The sequence below is a fragment of the Brachionichthys hirsutus genome, chromosome 16 (genome assembly GCF_040956055.1).
Source record: "Brachionichthys hirsutus isolate HB-005 chromosome 16, CSIRO-AGI_Bhir_v1, whole genome shotgun sequence".
NCBI lineage: Eukaryota > Metazoa > Chordata > Actinopteri > Lophiiformes > Brachionichthyidae > Brachionichthys > Brachionichthys hirsutus.
Window position 1 is genome coordinate 9944753 of NC_090912.1, and position 15320 is coordinate 9960072.

The 15320-nt window shown below is 46.0% G+C and overlaps 1 protein-coding gene across 2 annotated transcripts in view; it reads left to right on the top strand.

Moving 5' to 3' along the window:
- Window positions 1-12186, top strand: part of nfixb (nuclear factor I/Xb) — a 95147-nt gene extending 82961 nt beyond the window's left edge. Inside the window, exons 9-13 of one of the 2 annotated variants that reach the window (XM_068750357.1) lie at window positions 1113-1241; window positions 4693-4868; window positions 6223-6370; window positions 8050-8141; window positions 11452-12186. In XM_068750357.1, the coding sequence (XP_068606458.1) occupies window positions 1113-1241; window positions 4693-4868; window positions 6223-6370; window positions 8050-8141; window positions 11452-11466 (560 nt within the window). In that variant the 3' untranslated portion in view covers window positions 11467-12186. Of the gene's footprint in view, window positions 1-1112; window positions 1242-4692; window positions 4869-6222; window positions 6371-8049; window positions 8143-8483; window positions 8748-11451 lie in introns of those variants that run through there. The other variant, XM_068750355.1, reaches the window with a different exon arrangement.
- The last annotated feature ends 3134 nt before the right edge of the window (window positions 12187-15320 follow it).

A 15320-nucleotide genomic window follows, 5' to 3' on the forward strand; every position in this document is an offset into this window, starting at 1 on the left:
CGCGCTGATGGACTTTCCTGTACTTTCACTTCCTCGCTCTTCTCTGCTCGATGGAGATTTTCTGTCCCAGCCTTTTATTCCGTTGGAGATTAAACATTGCGGGTCCAGCCAGAGGTCAAGCTGAAAGTCGAAACGCCTTTGGCTTCGCCGTCCAGCCGCCACACGAGGCCTTGATCACCGTCTTTCTGTGGCTCTCACACGTTTGCCGTTTTTCATGGGCCGCTGGTGAGCCTAGCCGATACTTAGTGTGCGCTTTTACCAGGCTGAGGCGCGTTACATGCAGCCTTTTTATAGACACAGGGGGGGACACTTTAATATGTTTGTCTCTGGGCTCTGTACATGCTGTCCCCTCACCGACTTAACTCCTTCAGTCTTTCTGCTGCTCTCTCGTCCAAGGTTTGCTCGCACTTCGCCCACTTCTCGCCACTCAGCCTGAACAGCTTGTGCGTGTGTGTGTGTGTGTGGATTTAGCAGCTATATGTAGCCACGTAGCTCAAGTTGGGCTCCTGAAGCAGTGATGAGGTCGTGCATGACCCCATTTCTCACTGTGGCGTTATGACGCGCGGCACGTGAAGCCCGTGGATTGGTTGCTTGTGTTGTTGGTGCGCTAGCTCACTGTAGTCACACCCGACTCTGGGATCTTTCTGGTTTTGGGACTGGTCACATCTTGAGTTTTGACCGCAGTCGGACCGCCATCGCCTTTCCCAGCGCTCCTCTCTCCTGATACTAGCCCATAGCTTCCGAGGCTCCCGCCCCTTCCCCCTTTCTCCCGTCATCTCCCTTCACTCTGAACCCCTGCTGCTTCAAAACAACGGCCTCTCACCGGACCCCCCCCCCCCCCGCCCCTCCCTGCGGTCGGCTGACTGTACACCAGCATAAAGCGCTGGACAGTCAGATTGTGGGAAACCCATCTGTTTGTTAAGCCAATCAACAAATCAATGAATGAATCAACAGATCAGTCCATTGATTTCAACCATAATCATTCGATTCTTGCAATCAAATTAAGAACTGATAAGTTTCTTTTCAAGAGTAGAGTCGAAGTAAGAAAAGCAGCCATGTTTGATTAAAACCTCGTCTCTGTTCTGCCATTCTGTTGATCCCCTTTTTGCCAGGACTGTCATCGCCTAGTTCTCTTAAGAAGCCGGGGAAATTCGATTTCAGCGCCCTGTCCTCCCAGACGAGGTCCCCCCGCATGGCGTTCACCCACCACCCACTGCCAATGCTGGCGGGAGTGAGACCAGGTGAGACCAACCCAGCTCCCGATCCCCCTGATCGCACCCCCACCCCTTCCTCTCCCACCCTCACCATCTCCTCCTACCCACCCCCCTGCTTCTTCAGGGCCCCCGCCCCTTCCCTGTGGTGCAGAGTTGGGCGTGTTGTCTTTGGGAGATGAGCTTGGCTGGGAACCCCCCCCCCCCCCTTCCCCTTCTGAGCTGGTGGGGTGCAGGGGAAGCTGGTGATGGAGCTTCTGGGTCTGGGTGTTGTGGGACTTTTCTGGGTTTGCCCGGTAGATGTGACCTGCAAAGATCGCCCTCTTCTTCTCCGAGTGGAAGAGCGCCAGCCGCTCGCTGCTTTACTTCCTGTTGGTGATGTCATCGTCTCGTCGTGCTTCGTAACACCTGGGAAGTGTTTGTACGTGAAGTTTGGAGAATTATCTGTAAATGGATGAATAATTTTAAGGACTCTCAAAACCAACTCATGAACATTTTTTAATACAGAGAGATGATAAATAAATTTAATCAGAGTATTTTAATAAAATATCCCGATGATGTCATCGGGGTTATAAACTGAAGGTGCTGGTTTGAAGAGGGTCAGCATTTACAATCTGTGGTAAAATAGATGGTTGAGTTGCATTATGGGGAATTATAAGATTCAAAAATGAAAACTCAGAGACCCTAGATTTTATATTCTCGTATTTAATTCTTGTGTGTTTTATACAGTGTTAGATCAGAGCTATATCATATTCTACCGGGGGGTCCGTGTTCTCTGCTTTCCCATCTTTATACCTTCTGCCAAGTTCTTACTCACCTGTTCTCTGTGTGAACTCGCATCGATCATCATCTTTGGTGGGCATGTGATCGCATCAGATATCAAACAGGCGCTTAAGCATATATCCTGTCCTGTTTTTGAAACGGTGGCACTGATCAGACAGAGGCTCCGCCTCCTCCTGACCCGGTGGAGGAGCTCTCTGGAGGTGATCGCCCATGTGCTGTGTTTCTGTGTAGAGCCAGAAGCTTTTCCAGCCACCCGCCAGATGTGCAGCGGTGAGGCTGCCCACTGTGTCACGAAGCCCTTCTCCCTGTTCACGTTCACGCTAACGTGAACACGCCATCCTTGTTGTGATTCTCTCTGCACAGTGCTTCCCCCTCACGGGAGTGACGGGGCTCACCATGACATCACGCCTACGGCAGGGCTTGTCCTCCATCCATCCTCCACATCATGGAGGGATGAAGATGCCCAATTCATTTTAAAAAATCCTGCTAGAGGATGCTAGAAGTCTGTGACATCACATCCTCACATGACGATGTCATCGATGATGGTGAATATATTTATTAGATAGAATGTTAGAGCAGTACAAGTACAGTCAAACAGTAGTATGTATTACAGTATAAGTACAGTCAAACAGTAGTATGTATTACAGTACAAGTACAGTCAAACATCCTGTCTAAGAGGAGCATTTCATAAAAGCCCTTGCGGTCTTGTTTCCGTTGAAAGTCTTTCGTACATAAATCATCAACATGTAACAATACAAATAAAACTAAAAATAAATTACTCCACAGATGCAAATTAACAATAAATTAAAAAGACATAATATGTACAACGTAGGTGGACAAAAAAGGAGGGGAATGGGGGCAAGGTAAGGGGAGGGGGGGGGGGGGATTGATCCGGAGAGAGTCCTGATGACTATCTCCGTTTCTGCCCCCCTGAAAGGTGAATTTTTAGGGCCGTTTTGAAGGACGCCAAAGAGGTGCATGTTTTGAGGGCAGGAGTCAAACAGTTCCACCCTTGGGGGGCAGTATTGTAAAAATCATCATTGGGACAAATGGAGTATTTTTAGCTCAATGCAGGCTTTTGACATTTAAGCATTTGTCACAGACAGTGTTTCACTAAGAGTAAACTCCGGGCTGCTTTATCTCAGGGCTTTCTCTGTGTGTTGAAGGAGTCCACATTAGTTCCTGTTAGTGGTGCTGTGTTGGAGCATCTTTGAGTTTAGTCTAAATAGTGGAATAAACCACACGTTGGGACACGACGAGAAGGCATGAACCGATTTCAGATTTGCTTTAGATGTTTAGCAGCATATAAGAATTGTGATCTTCTGCGGTTACTTCAGTTACGGGTTTACATCTGACAGAACATGTTTGTGAACCACGGCGCTATAGGGTTGGGTATCCTGTCCCTCCCCTCGCCGCGCCGCCACATCCCACCCCTGACCCGCCCCCGTACTCCAAAAGGTTTTTGGGCTTCACCCAGTCTAATGGGATTAGTAAGGGACTAGCAGAAGCAGGGAGACAGATCCACTAGGGAACAGGCAGCCTGGCATGGGAGCAGGGGCCCCCTGTCTGGGGGGGGGGAGGGGGGTTAATGCAGCGGGCTTGGCACACTCTTGAAGTACACTCACTCACACACACACACACACAATGCATAAGATGCAGTCACCAAAGAGTGTTGGCAGCTCCACATGGGCAGCTGGGGGGCCTGAATGGGCTGGGGTGGGTGTCAGACTGGCACCGCCAAGAGGCTTCTAATACAAATCAGAAAGATTTAGCGATGGATCTCGCGCTGGTCGGACAGAGAGAGCTTTGTGTGGTGGCGGGCCTCCACCAACCGCTCCCCTCTCGCACCTCACTTGCGTTAAGCTCTGCTGGACGGGAGTTGCTCCGTTTTCCTGCCTTGTAAAACAAAACGAAGGACGGCGTCACTCTGAGCTTATTAGCAGCCGCTTGCTGAAGTGCTCCACGTCCGTCGTCCGCACGGCGGCACTCTGGTGAACAGGAACGCTTCATCTTAAACCGACCGTTTTAGCATTAAGAGACACAAAATGAGTGTGATACAGAAGGTGGGATAGCGTGGGTGTGAAATCAGGCATGGCGCTAGCACACAGCTTAGTGCAGTTGCTGACGTTCCTCACATCGTCCAACAAAGGAGAACCCGGTGGCTGAATGATCCGTACGCATGCGTGTGAGTGGGGACGGTTCTGACCCGCTGCTCACCCAAAGTCGTACCGGATCAGGCTCCAGCTCCCCGCGATCCTAAGCGGCTATGAAAGATGGACGGATGAAAAATGGATCACAGCCTCCCAGAAAGCACGGCGGCACGCAGGCATGAAGAGCGGCTCATTTAAGACGGGACTCAATGACCTCTTTGTGCTTCTTCCTGTCTCCAGCTTTAAAAACGCAGCGCTTGCTTCAGTTTAATTTGCGCACATTCCAGTGTGCAGTTGTGTGTGTCCGTGTCCAGGCTTGAATGGTGATTGTCACACAGTCTCTGTGTTAACCTCGTCCATAAAGGTGCATACGCTCACTAGTCACCTTGCAGCACTATGAGCCGGTCCTCTCATATTCTTTTCTTGGACAAAGCAACGTTCTTTTCTTGCTTGACATTTTAAAAGCAAAATGAAAACTCACCTAAAGTAAGAATGTTTCCAGACTTTCACCGGCCGTGTTCCTCTAATGCAAATGTGTCTGCCGGCAGGGAGTCCCCGTGCTTCAGCCTCGGCCCTGCACTTCCCGTCTCCCTCCATAATCCAGCAGTCTGGGCCCTACTTCACCCACCCAACCATCCGCTACCACCACCACCCTGGACAGGACCCTCTGAAGGAATTTGTGCAGTTTGTCTGTGCCGACGGTCCGGGGCAAACCGCTGGGCAGGTAAGGCTTTTCTTCTTCATGCAGAAACTGCAGGAGGTCGCGAGCTGTCAGGATTTTGAGAGGAAAAAACGTAATATGCTATTAGACTACTGAAAGTAGAAAAACAAATTAGTGGAAGAATAAAAAAAAAAAAAGGTCCACAATAATGGGAATAAAATTGAACAGAAACCGTTTTCCTTCCAGACTATTTGGACATTTAGGTTTTTTGCTTTCTTTGTGGCTTAATATGGTTTAATTTTCTCTCTATGATTTTTTTTTTTTTTTTATGTCTTGTTTACAAATTCTGAAAATTGCAGCGTCTGAAGTTAGCAGTCACAACTCTTTTGTTTCTAGGATCATGTGTCTGAATTGCACTTTTGTGGCCTCTGGCTCGAGTGATCCTCAGAAGCTATTGAGGATCAAATTGAGGATCAAATCCAATCTGCTAATCTAATGGATGCATTTTTGGACCTGGATTTTTTCCTTGACTTCATTCATACATGCATACATTTCAGAATTAGGTATTCAGCTACACATACAATTGGATTAGCATGGTCTCCTTTTACTTCTGTATGCCAGTGTGCCTGTTTTTCGATGTATTCATTGTATTTAACACATTTTTGCAGCGCATTGCAATCCAATTTCTCCAAGTGTGTGAATGTGAATGCCTCCAGTGAACAGGGAATTCTAAATTCATGATGGTGCCAATCGAATATTTAGAAATGCACTCCACAGCAACACAACTGTACACACTAGACTTTTGTCTGTCTACACATCTTTCTATTGTCTTGTCAGTGTCATTTTGCCATTTCCAGACCCCCCCCCCCCCCCCCCCCCTCTGAGTGAATCACTCATGGCCCACAGTCCTGCCGATACTCGTCTGTGTTGTGTCATTGTGTTTCTGCCTGCATCTCTACCTGTTACGATTGTAGTTGCCGTTGGTTGTTTGGTGCTGGTATCGTTGCTGGTGTTGTGCTTCTGTAGCCAAGTATTCTGCCATGGTTTTAATTTCTTGCCGTCTTCTGGACGAGTCAATTCAATAATTTGCTCACTTCCCACCTCCACACCTCTTCCACTCACCATGGAACACCCCTGTGGAACCTCTCACGTCAAGCTCCAGCTCCCACTCCTATCAGATCCTGTGGTGATTATTATTTCTCACACCTCCATAAAAGATGGCGTCCACATGCATCATTCCTTTGGTTGTTATTCCCCCACCACCACCACCACCTCTTCTTCCTCCTCCCACCATCGCCTCCCCACCTTCGTCATGGATATTTTTTTGGGCCTGGCTTCCCATGCTACGTCCTGTTTTCATTCCGTGTTTGCGGATTGTCACATGTCGCCCTCCTGACCCTATTTGTGTTGTCTGCAGCCAAACGGGAGCGGCCAGAGCAAAATGCCAGGCTCCTTCTTGCTGCCTCCACCTCCCCCAGTGGCCCGCCCAGTGCCCCTCCCTATGCCCGACTCTAAACCCAACAGCACGCCCCCTGATGGCGGACTCTCCTCGCCCACATCTCCGTGTAAGTGACCCCGCAGAGACCATTCTGAAAACCAACCAACAGAAAAAAACGTAGAATCCTGACCCTCTCCAGTGAAAAGGCCGCCGCCATTATTCAACAACGTGCCCTCATTGTTCCTGTGTATTCAACATCTCACCTCCCTTAACCCTTGGAAGACTGTCGAAGGAAGTACAGGAGGCACCGGTGCTCAGTAGAGTAAACAAAGGCCACAAGGGGGTGTGGTGACAAATACCGTTCTCAATGGACTCCTGTGGCGCACACCAGGGTCTGTGTTTGGCCCATTTGCGTTCAGCATTTTTCTGCGTTGCCTCGTGTGGACGCTGCATCACCGGTCCCGTTCTTCTCCTTCCTAGATCGTTCCTTCCTGCCCTGCTGGACTCATTAGCAAAATGTACAAAAAAACAACAACAACAAGATCAGTACTTTGAAGTATGAAGAGCACAAATTTAGGGCAGTTAATTTCCATGGACTCCGTGTGACTTTAATGTCTTGACTCTTGACTGTCAGACTCAGGAAGACTAAGGTGTGTTTTTAAGGCGGCAGTGTCGTGCCAGTTCAACTGTGGGGCTTTGGTCACAGCACGTTTTTCCTCCTCACTTGTGATAGGAGGGGCACTGGATGGAGCACTTTAATTTTATTTTAGCTTTCCTTCAAATTTAGTGTTTCCGTTTTTACCCCCCCAGTCAGCGTCTCAAAGTCTTTTGTCTTATGTATGTTATTCCAATCCTTAGAAACACGTGGATGTATACTGTATCTGTCCATACACATAATTCTCCAAATTCTATTTTCCTGTCTCTCTCCTTCTTGTCCTTCCTCCACACTAACAGACACATTTCCACGAGTGTGCACACTGGATCCTGAACCCCCCCCCCCCAGTGACATTTGAGCGTTGGCGTCCGTCGGGTACCTCAAACTGCCCTAAATTTGTCTGAGACTTTGATGCCAGTGGGTTTTAACTGTCCCTGACTAATCCTCTATGTCGGGATTCTGGTGTGTTCAATCACTTCCAACTGAGTTCATCAACAGGATTTAATCACCCGGGGAGATCTAAGTTTGGATGCCAGATTTTGGCTGACTTCTCTGTGGCGTTTAGGTGACCTCGATGAAATACAGCAGTACTTTCTGTAGAACGAAGGGAATGCATCTGAATTGTGTTTTGTCACTTAACAGTGATCTATAGGTTAGTAAGGGACTAGCTTGATCGTGTTGGATAGACATTTATTCGCTTTCTTGGAGTCTTTCTTAAATGTCTGCACTGTAAACACGAATCAGCCAGTTTGACGAGTTTAGCATAAAGAATGGAAAACAAGAACACATCTAGCCTGGACCTTTTGTTCCAACAGGAATAAAGTCCATCTGCCAGCTGGACTCACGACCCAAGACGTTATATGTTCGTTTGATTTGTGAAAAAGGACACATTACGGTTTTATGAAGTTTATCTCTTGGTCAGTAAGTCCACCTTCGAGATTCCTTTCATTTGACACATAGTGTGCTGCTGCTGCTGCTGCTAGCTGGCTTTTGTTCCCCATCGACAGAGCCAGGTTAGCCGTTTCCTTCTGTTTCTAGGCATTCTGATTGCTAGCCTAACGGGCTGCTAGCACAGCTGTGATGGTGTTTAAGACTTTAAGCATGCACAAGCATGAGCTGATGTCTGCCTGTTTGTTTCTCTGTTTGTGCAGCATACTCCGCGCCAGGCCCCACAGCTCCCAACAGGTTTGTCGGCATCGGATCACGGGACAACAACTTTCTGAACATGCCGCAGCAGACGCAGGTAGGACTAACTTGGAGAAAGTGATGACTGGTCAAAATATTAAATGCCTGGAAGTACGCCAAAAATATTTCTTATTCCCTGCTGCTGCGTTTCCGCCATGTCTCCTCTCAAACATGCATCATCAGCATACAGTTGTGTGTCTGTCTTTTACATCTATATCTGTGTGCGCTCCACTGTTTGCCTGCCATTCTATCCAGCCCTCCGAGCAGTAGGCCGTCTACCTTTTTCACTCTCTGTTCTCGGCTGAACTGTTTCTCTCTTTTTAACATCACCCTATTCCACTCCCCTAACTCCCTCCACTTTCTGTTTTCTACCTCGTCCTTCGCCGCTCTTGTGCTTCATTCATATGCCTCCTCCATTACCGCATTACTTTACTCATTAGTGTCCAACCACACCCACCTGGAGCCAGTTCAGCTCTGCTCCTCCACACATGGAAACCATCTGAAACGGCTCGGTGGGTCCCCTCCCTCCTTTCTCTATCCTGTGCTCGCTTACTTTTTCTCCTTTTCCATTCCCCCCATTCCTTTCCTGTTTGCATCTCTTTCTGGGTAAAGTCTTCTCTTAATTCTTTGTCTTTCTCACTCTAAAGTTTTATCTTTTCACCTTCACAACTACAATTTTCATTTTCTTTGTTGCTAATGCATCTTTACTCTGAATACTTAACCCTTCCATTTGAGTATATTTTTTTCACTCAAGTCATAACATAATACACTATGCAACTCGAAGTATTTGGACACCCAAATGTCTTAGCCCAAAACTATCATCCCTCTGGTCGGAGGTGTCTGCCAGATTTGAGGACCCCCCTACACACACACACACACACACACACTGAGCATGAGTGTGAGGTCAGCTGGTTGAAGAAGGAAAGGGATTCCCCAAACATTTGCCCCAAAATCTATTTAGAATGTCATAAAGACTTTTCTTGGAGCAAACAGGCCTCTACCCTGCTCTAAAGTAAAAAAAGAACAAAGATATATGGTCATTCTTTCGGCCTCTTCATACACTCTTAAACAGATGGTTGCTGTTTGATATAATGTTTGAACTGCGGTTTTACTTTTCAAAGCTGAACCAAAAGACACATTAACTCTTTGCATCTACCTCGCAGTAAATGGCACCAAAAGATTAATGATATTCTAAAAAAAAGTATATATTTCAAGATTTAGTGTGTATAGTGACTGCAGTTACTGTGTATAGTAACTGCAGGACAGGCGGGGGGATGTCTGGGTTGTTTCACTGACAGTGGGCTCCGTGCCCCCTCTAGTGGTTAACATGAGACCCTGCAGCCAGGGGATAAAGGGGAAACGGGATACCAATAGGACAGGAAAAGATGGAGTGAACCTTATAGAAGTCACGTCCCGGCCGTCTCGTTACCCCCGGCAACCAGACATGATGTCATAGCCAGGTGATCTTGAATGTGAGAAGGAGTCGCTTGAGAGAGGAGAGTTTGGGGGGGGTGGGGGGGAAGAAAAGAGTGTGGTCACTGTCTGCTGCCAAATATTTAGAGGGAGTGTTCACAGGAGCTAGAAGGAGAGTAACTAAGACGGGGGGGAAGTCACAATAAGGGACGGTGCCCAGGGGAGTAGGGTAACTGAGAAGTGCAGGAGGCAGAAGGGGGGGTATTGATGCGACCAGTTAAAGTCAAATAAAACAATAGGCTGCTTCCCAGAGGCGCAGAGTAGTTTCCAAGGCTTGTATTCAAGAATGTTGACTTCCAGATTCTGCAGGCCAAGGAGGGCAGCCAACAGCGACAATGACCCGTTTCTGCTCCCTGCCCACACTGAGTAGGACAAACCCAAACTGAAGATGGTGCGAGTGAGAGAGAGAGAGGAATCTGCTCCCTGTCCACCTAAAATCGATGACACAATTGGTCTCCTTCAAAAAAGAAACGAAATCTTGGATGTGCAAGCAGCAGCACTGTACCCATGTTTAAATGTGTACATAGTTTTATCTCTAACATTTCTTTTTTTTTTATTATTACTGTCTTGTTTTACTATTAATTGTGTTAGTTCTGTGATAAAAACATGCATAGATGACTTTTTAAAAAATTTCCTTCCTTTCCATGTTTTTATGAATATCTGTGTTGAAAGCCCATCTATGGACAAGTGCTGCGAATTAGCTTTAGCTATAAGCGCTATAATGCAGACATCAGATACTTGTGCTACATGTGTCTATGTTTTGTCTTTGTCCATATTCAAATAAATCAGAAATAAATAAATAAATAAATAGAGAGACTGCCTTCCCCTGCTGCTTGGCCATTTGTAGCCATTCACTGCTCTGCCAAGTTCAAGACATGCCGCACTTAACTCCAGGATTGATGGTGTTGTCCAGGCTGCCGGTCCAGATGACTTTTTTGTCCCTTAGTGTATTTAATAAGTGTCTGAATTTCCACCAACTCAAAGTCAGCACAGAGTACAGTCATTTTCAGGGACATAGTTGGTAGTTTGTATCTGTAATAATGATCTCTCAATGCTTCCTTGTTGCCAACTACTACAAAAAAATTGCCATGAATTATATTTTTGGATGTTAATGCCCCCTAGAGAATGAAATCTATCTCTTTACCATCCATCCTGAGATTGACATTCATGGTTCAGAGTAAAATGGCTTTCCAACTGATTGATTTAAGTGAAAATTGCTAAAGATGACCAAGGTCCCCTTGAGGCCTTGTCAGAGCAAACAGCTCTCGTGGCTCTGAGAGGAAATGCTCACTATGAAGTTCTTCCTGTTACTAATTGTTTCTGTTTGCATTTGCTCCACCAGTAGGAGCAGTTTAGTAGCGTCAGGTGATCAGTGACAAGCATAGCAACGCCCGTAGTAGGCATGGCAACAAATTGATGGACAATTGTTTGTGTTTATTATGGCTATTGTTGATTACGCCACAAACATTTCATGATGGTGGACTGGACCACTTGCATACTTGACATCACTTAAGGTTCCTGCTGTTCTAGCCGAGCTCCTGCCCCGAGGTCGCTCCAAAATGTGTTCTAAGATCTATTGTTCCTAGTTGTTGCGGTGCAGATACAGACAGGGGTGAAAGATCTAGGACAAGTTCCTGCAGTCTTCATGATCATCCAGATTCTTTGTTTAATGGCGTCATGAAGTCAAAGTGACCAAACATTTACCCGCCAGACTAATGGCAAGTGTTCTAGAATCATCTAAAGTTTAAGCTTCCATTCATCAAAATTGCAGAATTAGGTATGTTCAACCGTATTATAAGGTGTTTTTGATGTTTTATATGGGCATTTCCATATATTTGAAAGGTTTTGTCTCAAAATGTATTTAATCCCCCGCTTTCTCCCTTTTCATTTTGCAGTCTTGGTTCCTCTGACGAGATCTGTGCGCAAGCCAGCAACTATAATTCTTTCTTTACAATCGGAAATAGAAAAAAAACAGAGAAGCAACCTGCAGGATAATACCTGTCCTACTATCGATGCACCGAACGGCCCCTGACAGTACGCCTCACCCGATACAACCACAACTAAGCAATGCAGGAAAACGACAGCGTCATTATGCTTTTAGAGGAACTCTGGACTCATTCACCCAGTCAGACGGAGGATGCGTTTCGATCAAGGATGGATATATGGGGAAGATGGGCAGATGGACAAGGATACCGGGATAAAGGAGGGGTCAGGGGACAAATGGCAGCGAGCAGGCATCTCCTCTGAAGCCGCCCATCCTGCACAACATGGCAGCAAACGCAAGACGACACTTCGTAAGGATGCATTGTGTAACAAATGGCTAAGAAAATCAACTGTCCAACAAAATCAGGTTTTTAACTCTTGACCTACACCCGTAATCAATCCACAGCCTGACGAAAAGCACAACAATTAGATTTCCAATGAAAGACAAAGTACACGCTCCTGTGATGTCTGTCATCACCCAAAACTTAGTCAAATTGACCAATGTCTGTCTCCCTCTGAAAGACCATTGGCTCGACAAAGTCTACCCTACTACTAAATAGAGAGAGACCATGCCAAAACATGTCTTGATTAAGGGTTGCACTAGAATCTGAATCAAGTAACACTAATCTTAATGATGTGCACTATTTACCTACAATTCATAGGGGGGGGGGGGGGGGGGGGGGGCGAACCGGACTTGCCTATTAGGAGTTTTAAGAGGAAAAGCCAAGGTACAAGAACCTTCTCGTGTCCTTGACCCCCATCGCTCAGTTCTACAAATCATTGTCCTCCGCTGCGCAAACCTTCGCCCAGTAATTTGTTTTTGCTTGTAGCATTAATAGGTGGTGGTGTTACCATTTCTTTATACATGCACACAGTAAGCCCAGTAACCCTACTTGATTAGGCTTCCTGATATCACACAAAGACACGCTGAGAATCAGAGTGAGTATGTCGTCGCTGACGGTTGAACACCGACAGGCAGCAGCTATCGATCCCCTCTTTGTAATGTAGATGAATGATTGTGTTATCTCTTGTGCGTTCTCTTATTTGAATTTATTCCTTTTTGGAGTTGTACTATTTTATAATTGTTTTGTATTTGAATGACAGCACCTTATAGAGAAACGCTGCAAGAGGTGGGATGTTGAAGCGGTAGACGGCGTGGTCAGCTGACCCGGATCAAATAGTGTACGTCAAAACACCAGGAAAAAAAGTTGCACATTTCATACGTTTGTTAATATTAACGATCGTTATTATTTGTTATTTCGGCGGGTGCTCGACCAGAATTGATACCACTGTCCAGTCTTTACTTTCAATATGATGCATGAATAGCACGAATTCTGGAAACAGGCGAAAACGCTATCCTTAAGATTTTCGACACTATAAATGTAGTGATTAATTGTGAGCTGGCCAAAGCTGACATGAGAGTAATCTGTCTTCTTGTCTAACCTTTGTCTAGTCCCGCTAATTAGAGTATTTTCCAAAACATCAAACGTCCACACAATGCAGGGTTTTGACAATCACAGCTCAACTACAAGCTTACAACCTTAGCGCAGCAGACTGTTTGATCCAGGTCCAGCCGGTGGCGACGCGTGAGCGATAGAAACAGAACCGAGGAGGGAAGGTTGCTGAAGATGGGACCCAGACTTAAAGAGAGAGTAGCTCTTCTTTCTGTCTCCCTAAAGTTTACCCTGTTGTTTACACTCCCAGAGGGCCGCTGCTTGGAGCAGAGGAGCCACACTGTGGAGCAAAATGAATATGTGACATATCTGGCTGGTCTCAGAGGGAGCGACGGCCTATAAGGCTACCAGTATGAGCATCACCCACCTGCCCATGTCTGTTTTGGTGCACTGGGTAAGGTAACGGAGAATATCCTTCGTATATAACATCTCCCCTGACATACACACGAAAAACACACCAGCACTCCCGTATGAATCGACAAGCCCTTAATGATCAAACCTGCACTAAAGCAATCACACCAGCCAGCCTTGACTGTTTGAAGAATCAAGGAAAATCAACCACCACTTAATATTTCAGAGCGGCGGATGTATCCCTGAGACGGAAACACACCCGTAGAGCGCACAAATCACAGCTTCTTCACTGCAGCCACGCAAACGGATCCCCTGTGCCCAGCCCAATCAAAGGGAAGTCTTAGAACTAGACAATCTGAGGAGGCCTTGATGCTGAAGGTCGTTTTTATCTCATCGGCTCATTCAATTGTGTCCTGTTAAATATTCACACCATCCATCCAAACCTCACAAAATAACTGGACTGCCTGGCCACATTCTTCAATGCAGGGAAACCCAAAACAGTTGGCCCCACCCGACTGGCGCCCATCCCATCCGCTCCGTAGCGAGAACCAGCTCCGCTGAGTGAGACGATAACGACGGCTAAAGGTGATTTCTTTTCTATTCTATGGAAGTGCCTCTGTATTCCCATTATGCAATTTGTCAAACATGAATTCAGGTTCTTTTTCTCACATATAAGCTATAGTGAATGGTGAAAAATCTATGTCAGGAGTGGGGGGGGGGGGGGGGGGGCAGCTCACTAGATAATCGCAAGCATCTTTATATATAATACACATATATATTTATAGATATATACATTTGTTTTTATTTGCAAGATAAGCTCTGTGGCAGTCTAGTTATTTTTTGAAGCATGGCGTACATCGCACAGTCGTAGGATGAATCTCACAAACCGCTGATCAGAGCTGCAGCGCCAGCCTCTGAGCCCACACTCGCATTGAACGACAAAAGATCACTCATGGAAACAACAGTAGATACAGAGACGGTGATGATGATGATGATGATGTGGAGGATGAAAAAGAACAGATTTGATTTTGTTGTTTTCTTTCTTTTTTGATGGGAAGTATTGTTCTTGAAACTAAATGATGTATGTTGATTGAGCCATGTGCAATGCCTTGGTAGAGGAATTGTGTTTGTTCACTAGCGATTGTTTGAGGGTGTCGCGCGAGAAGAGGGGAGACCCTCTAAGTTTGTTTTGTTTTGTTTGTTGGTTTTTCAAGTCCACATGCTCTGGGACTCTAAATATAAGGGTGGCGATGAAAAAAAAAAAATCCCAGTCTTTGTAAGTAAATTTGGGGAAATTGTTTTTAATTTCCACCTGTTTTTGTTTTTGTTTTGCTTTTTCTTGATCACTTTTATAAGAAAAAAATTCATTTCTAACCATTTGTTTTCAGAATGTGGGAGGGCTGAAGGAACAATTTTGCAACTCATAAAATATTATATCACTATGAAAACTGGTGCTTTCATAAAGAATAAAGTACATTCAATCTCTATTATACATAAATAATAAACAAAATTACGTGTTATCATAAAAGCAGATTTTAGGAGAACATGCATTATTTTATTTCTCTTTTTGTATTTACCAAGGGGGGAGGGGTTCATTGTATGAAAAGCTTGTTGTGACAAAAGGCACCCCCCCCCCCCCTCCCCCCAACCGAGAAAGAAAATCCAAGCTTTTTCCACACTGTGCCATCACAAACGATCCCACTGTGGGACAAAGACGAGATCTTCCCCTTCTGGGAGACGCACAGTCTGGACTCCTCACTGGGAGGAAGGCCAGAGGGGGGGGGGATCTCAGAGAGAGCCCCCGTCTGCTCAGCTGGTCTGCTGTCATCAATTGGAGTGACCCCATCCCCTGACTCCCCTTCTCCCACTGTAAATGATTATAAATATTTGTTTGGTGACGTAGTGTTATAGACTCAGAACATCTTAAAGGTTGTCCCTAAAAAGTGCCTTTTGTTCACAGACTCCATCTTGTAATC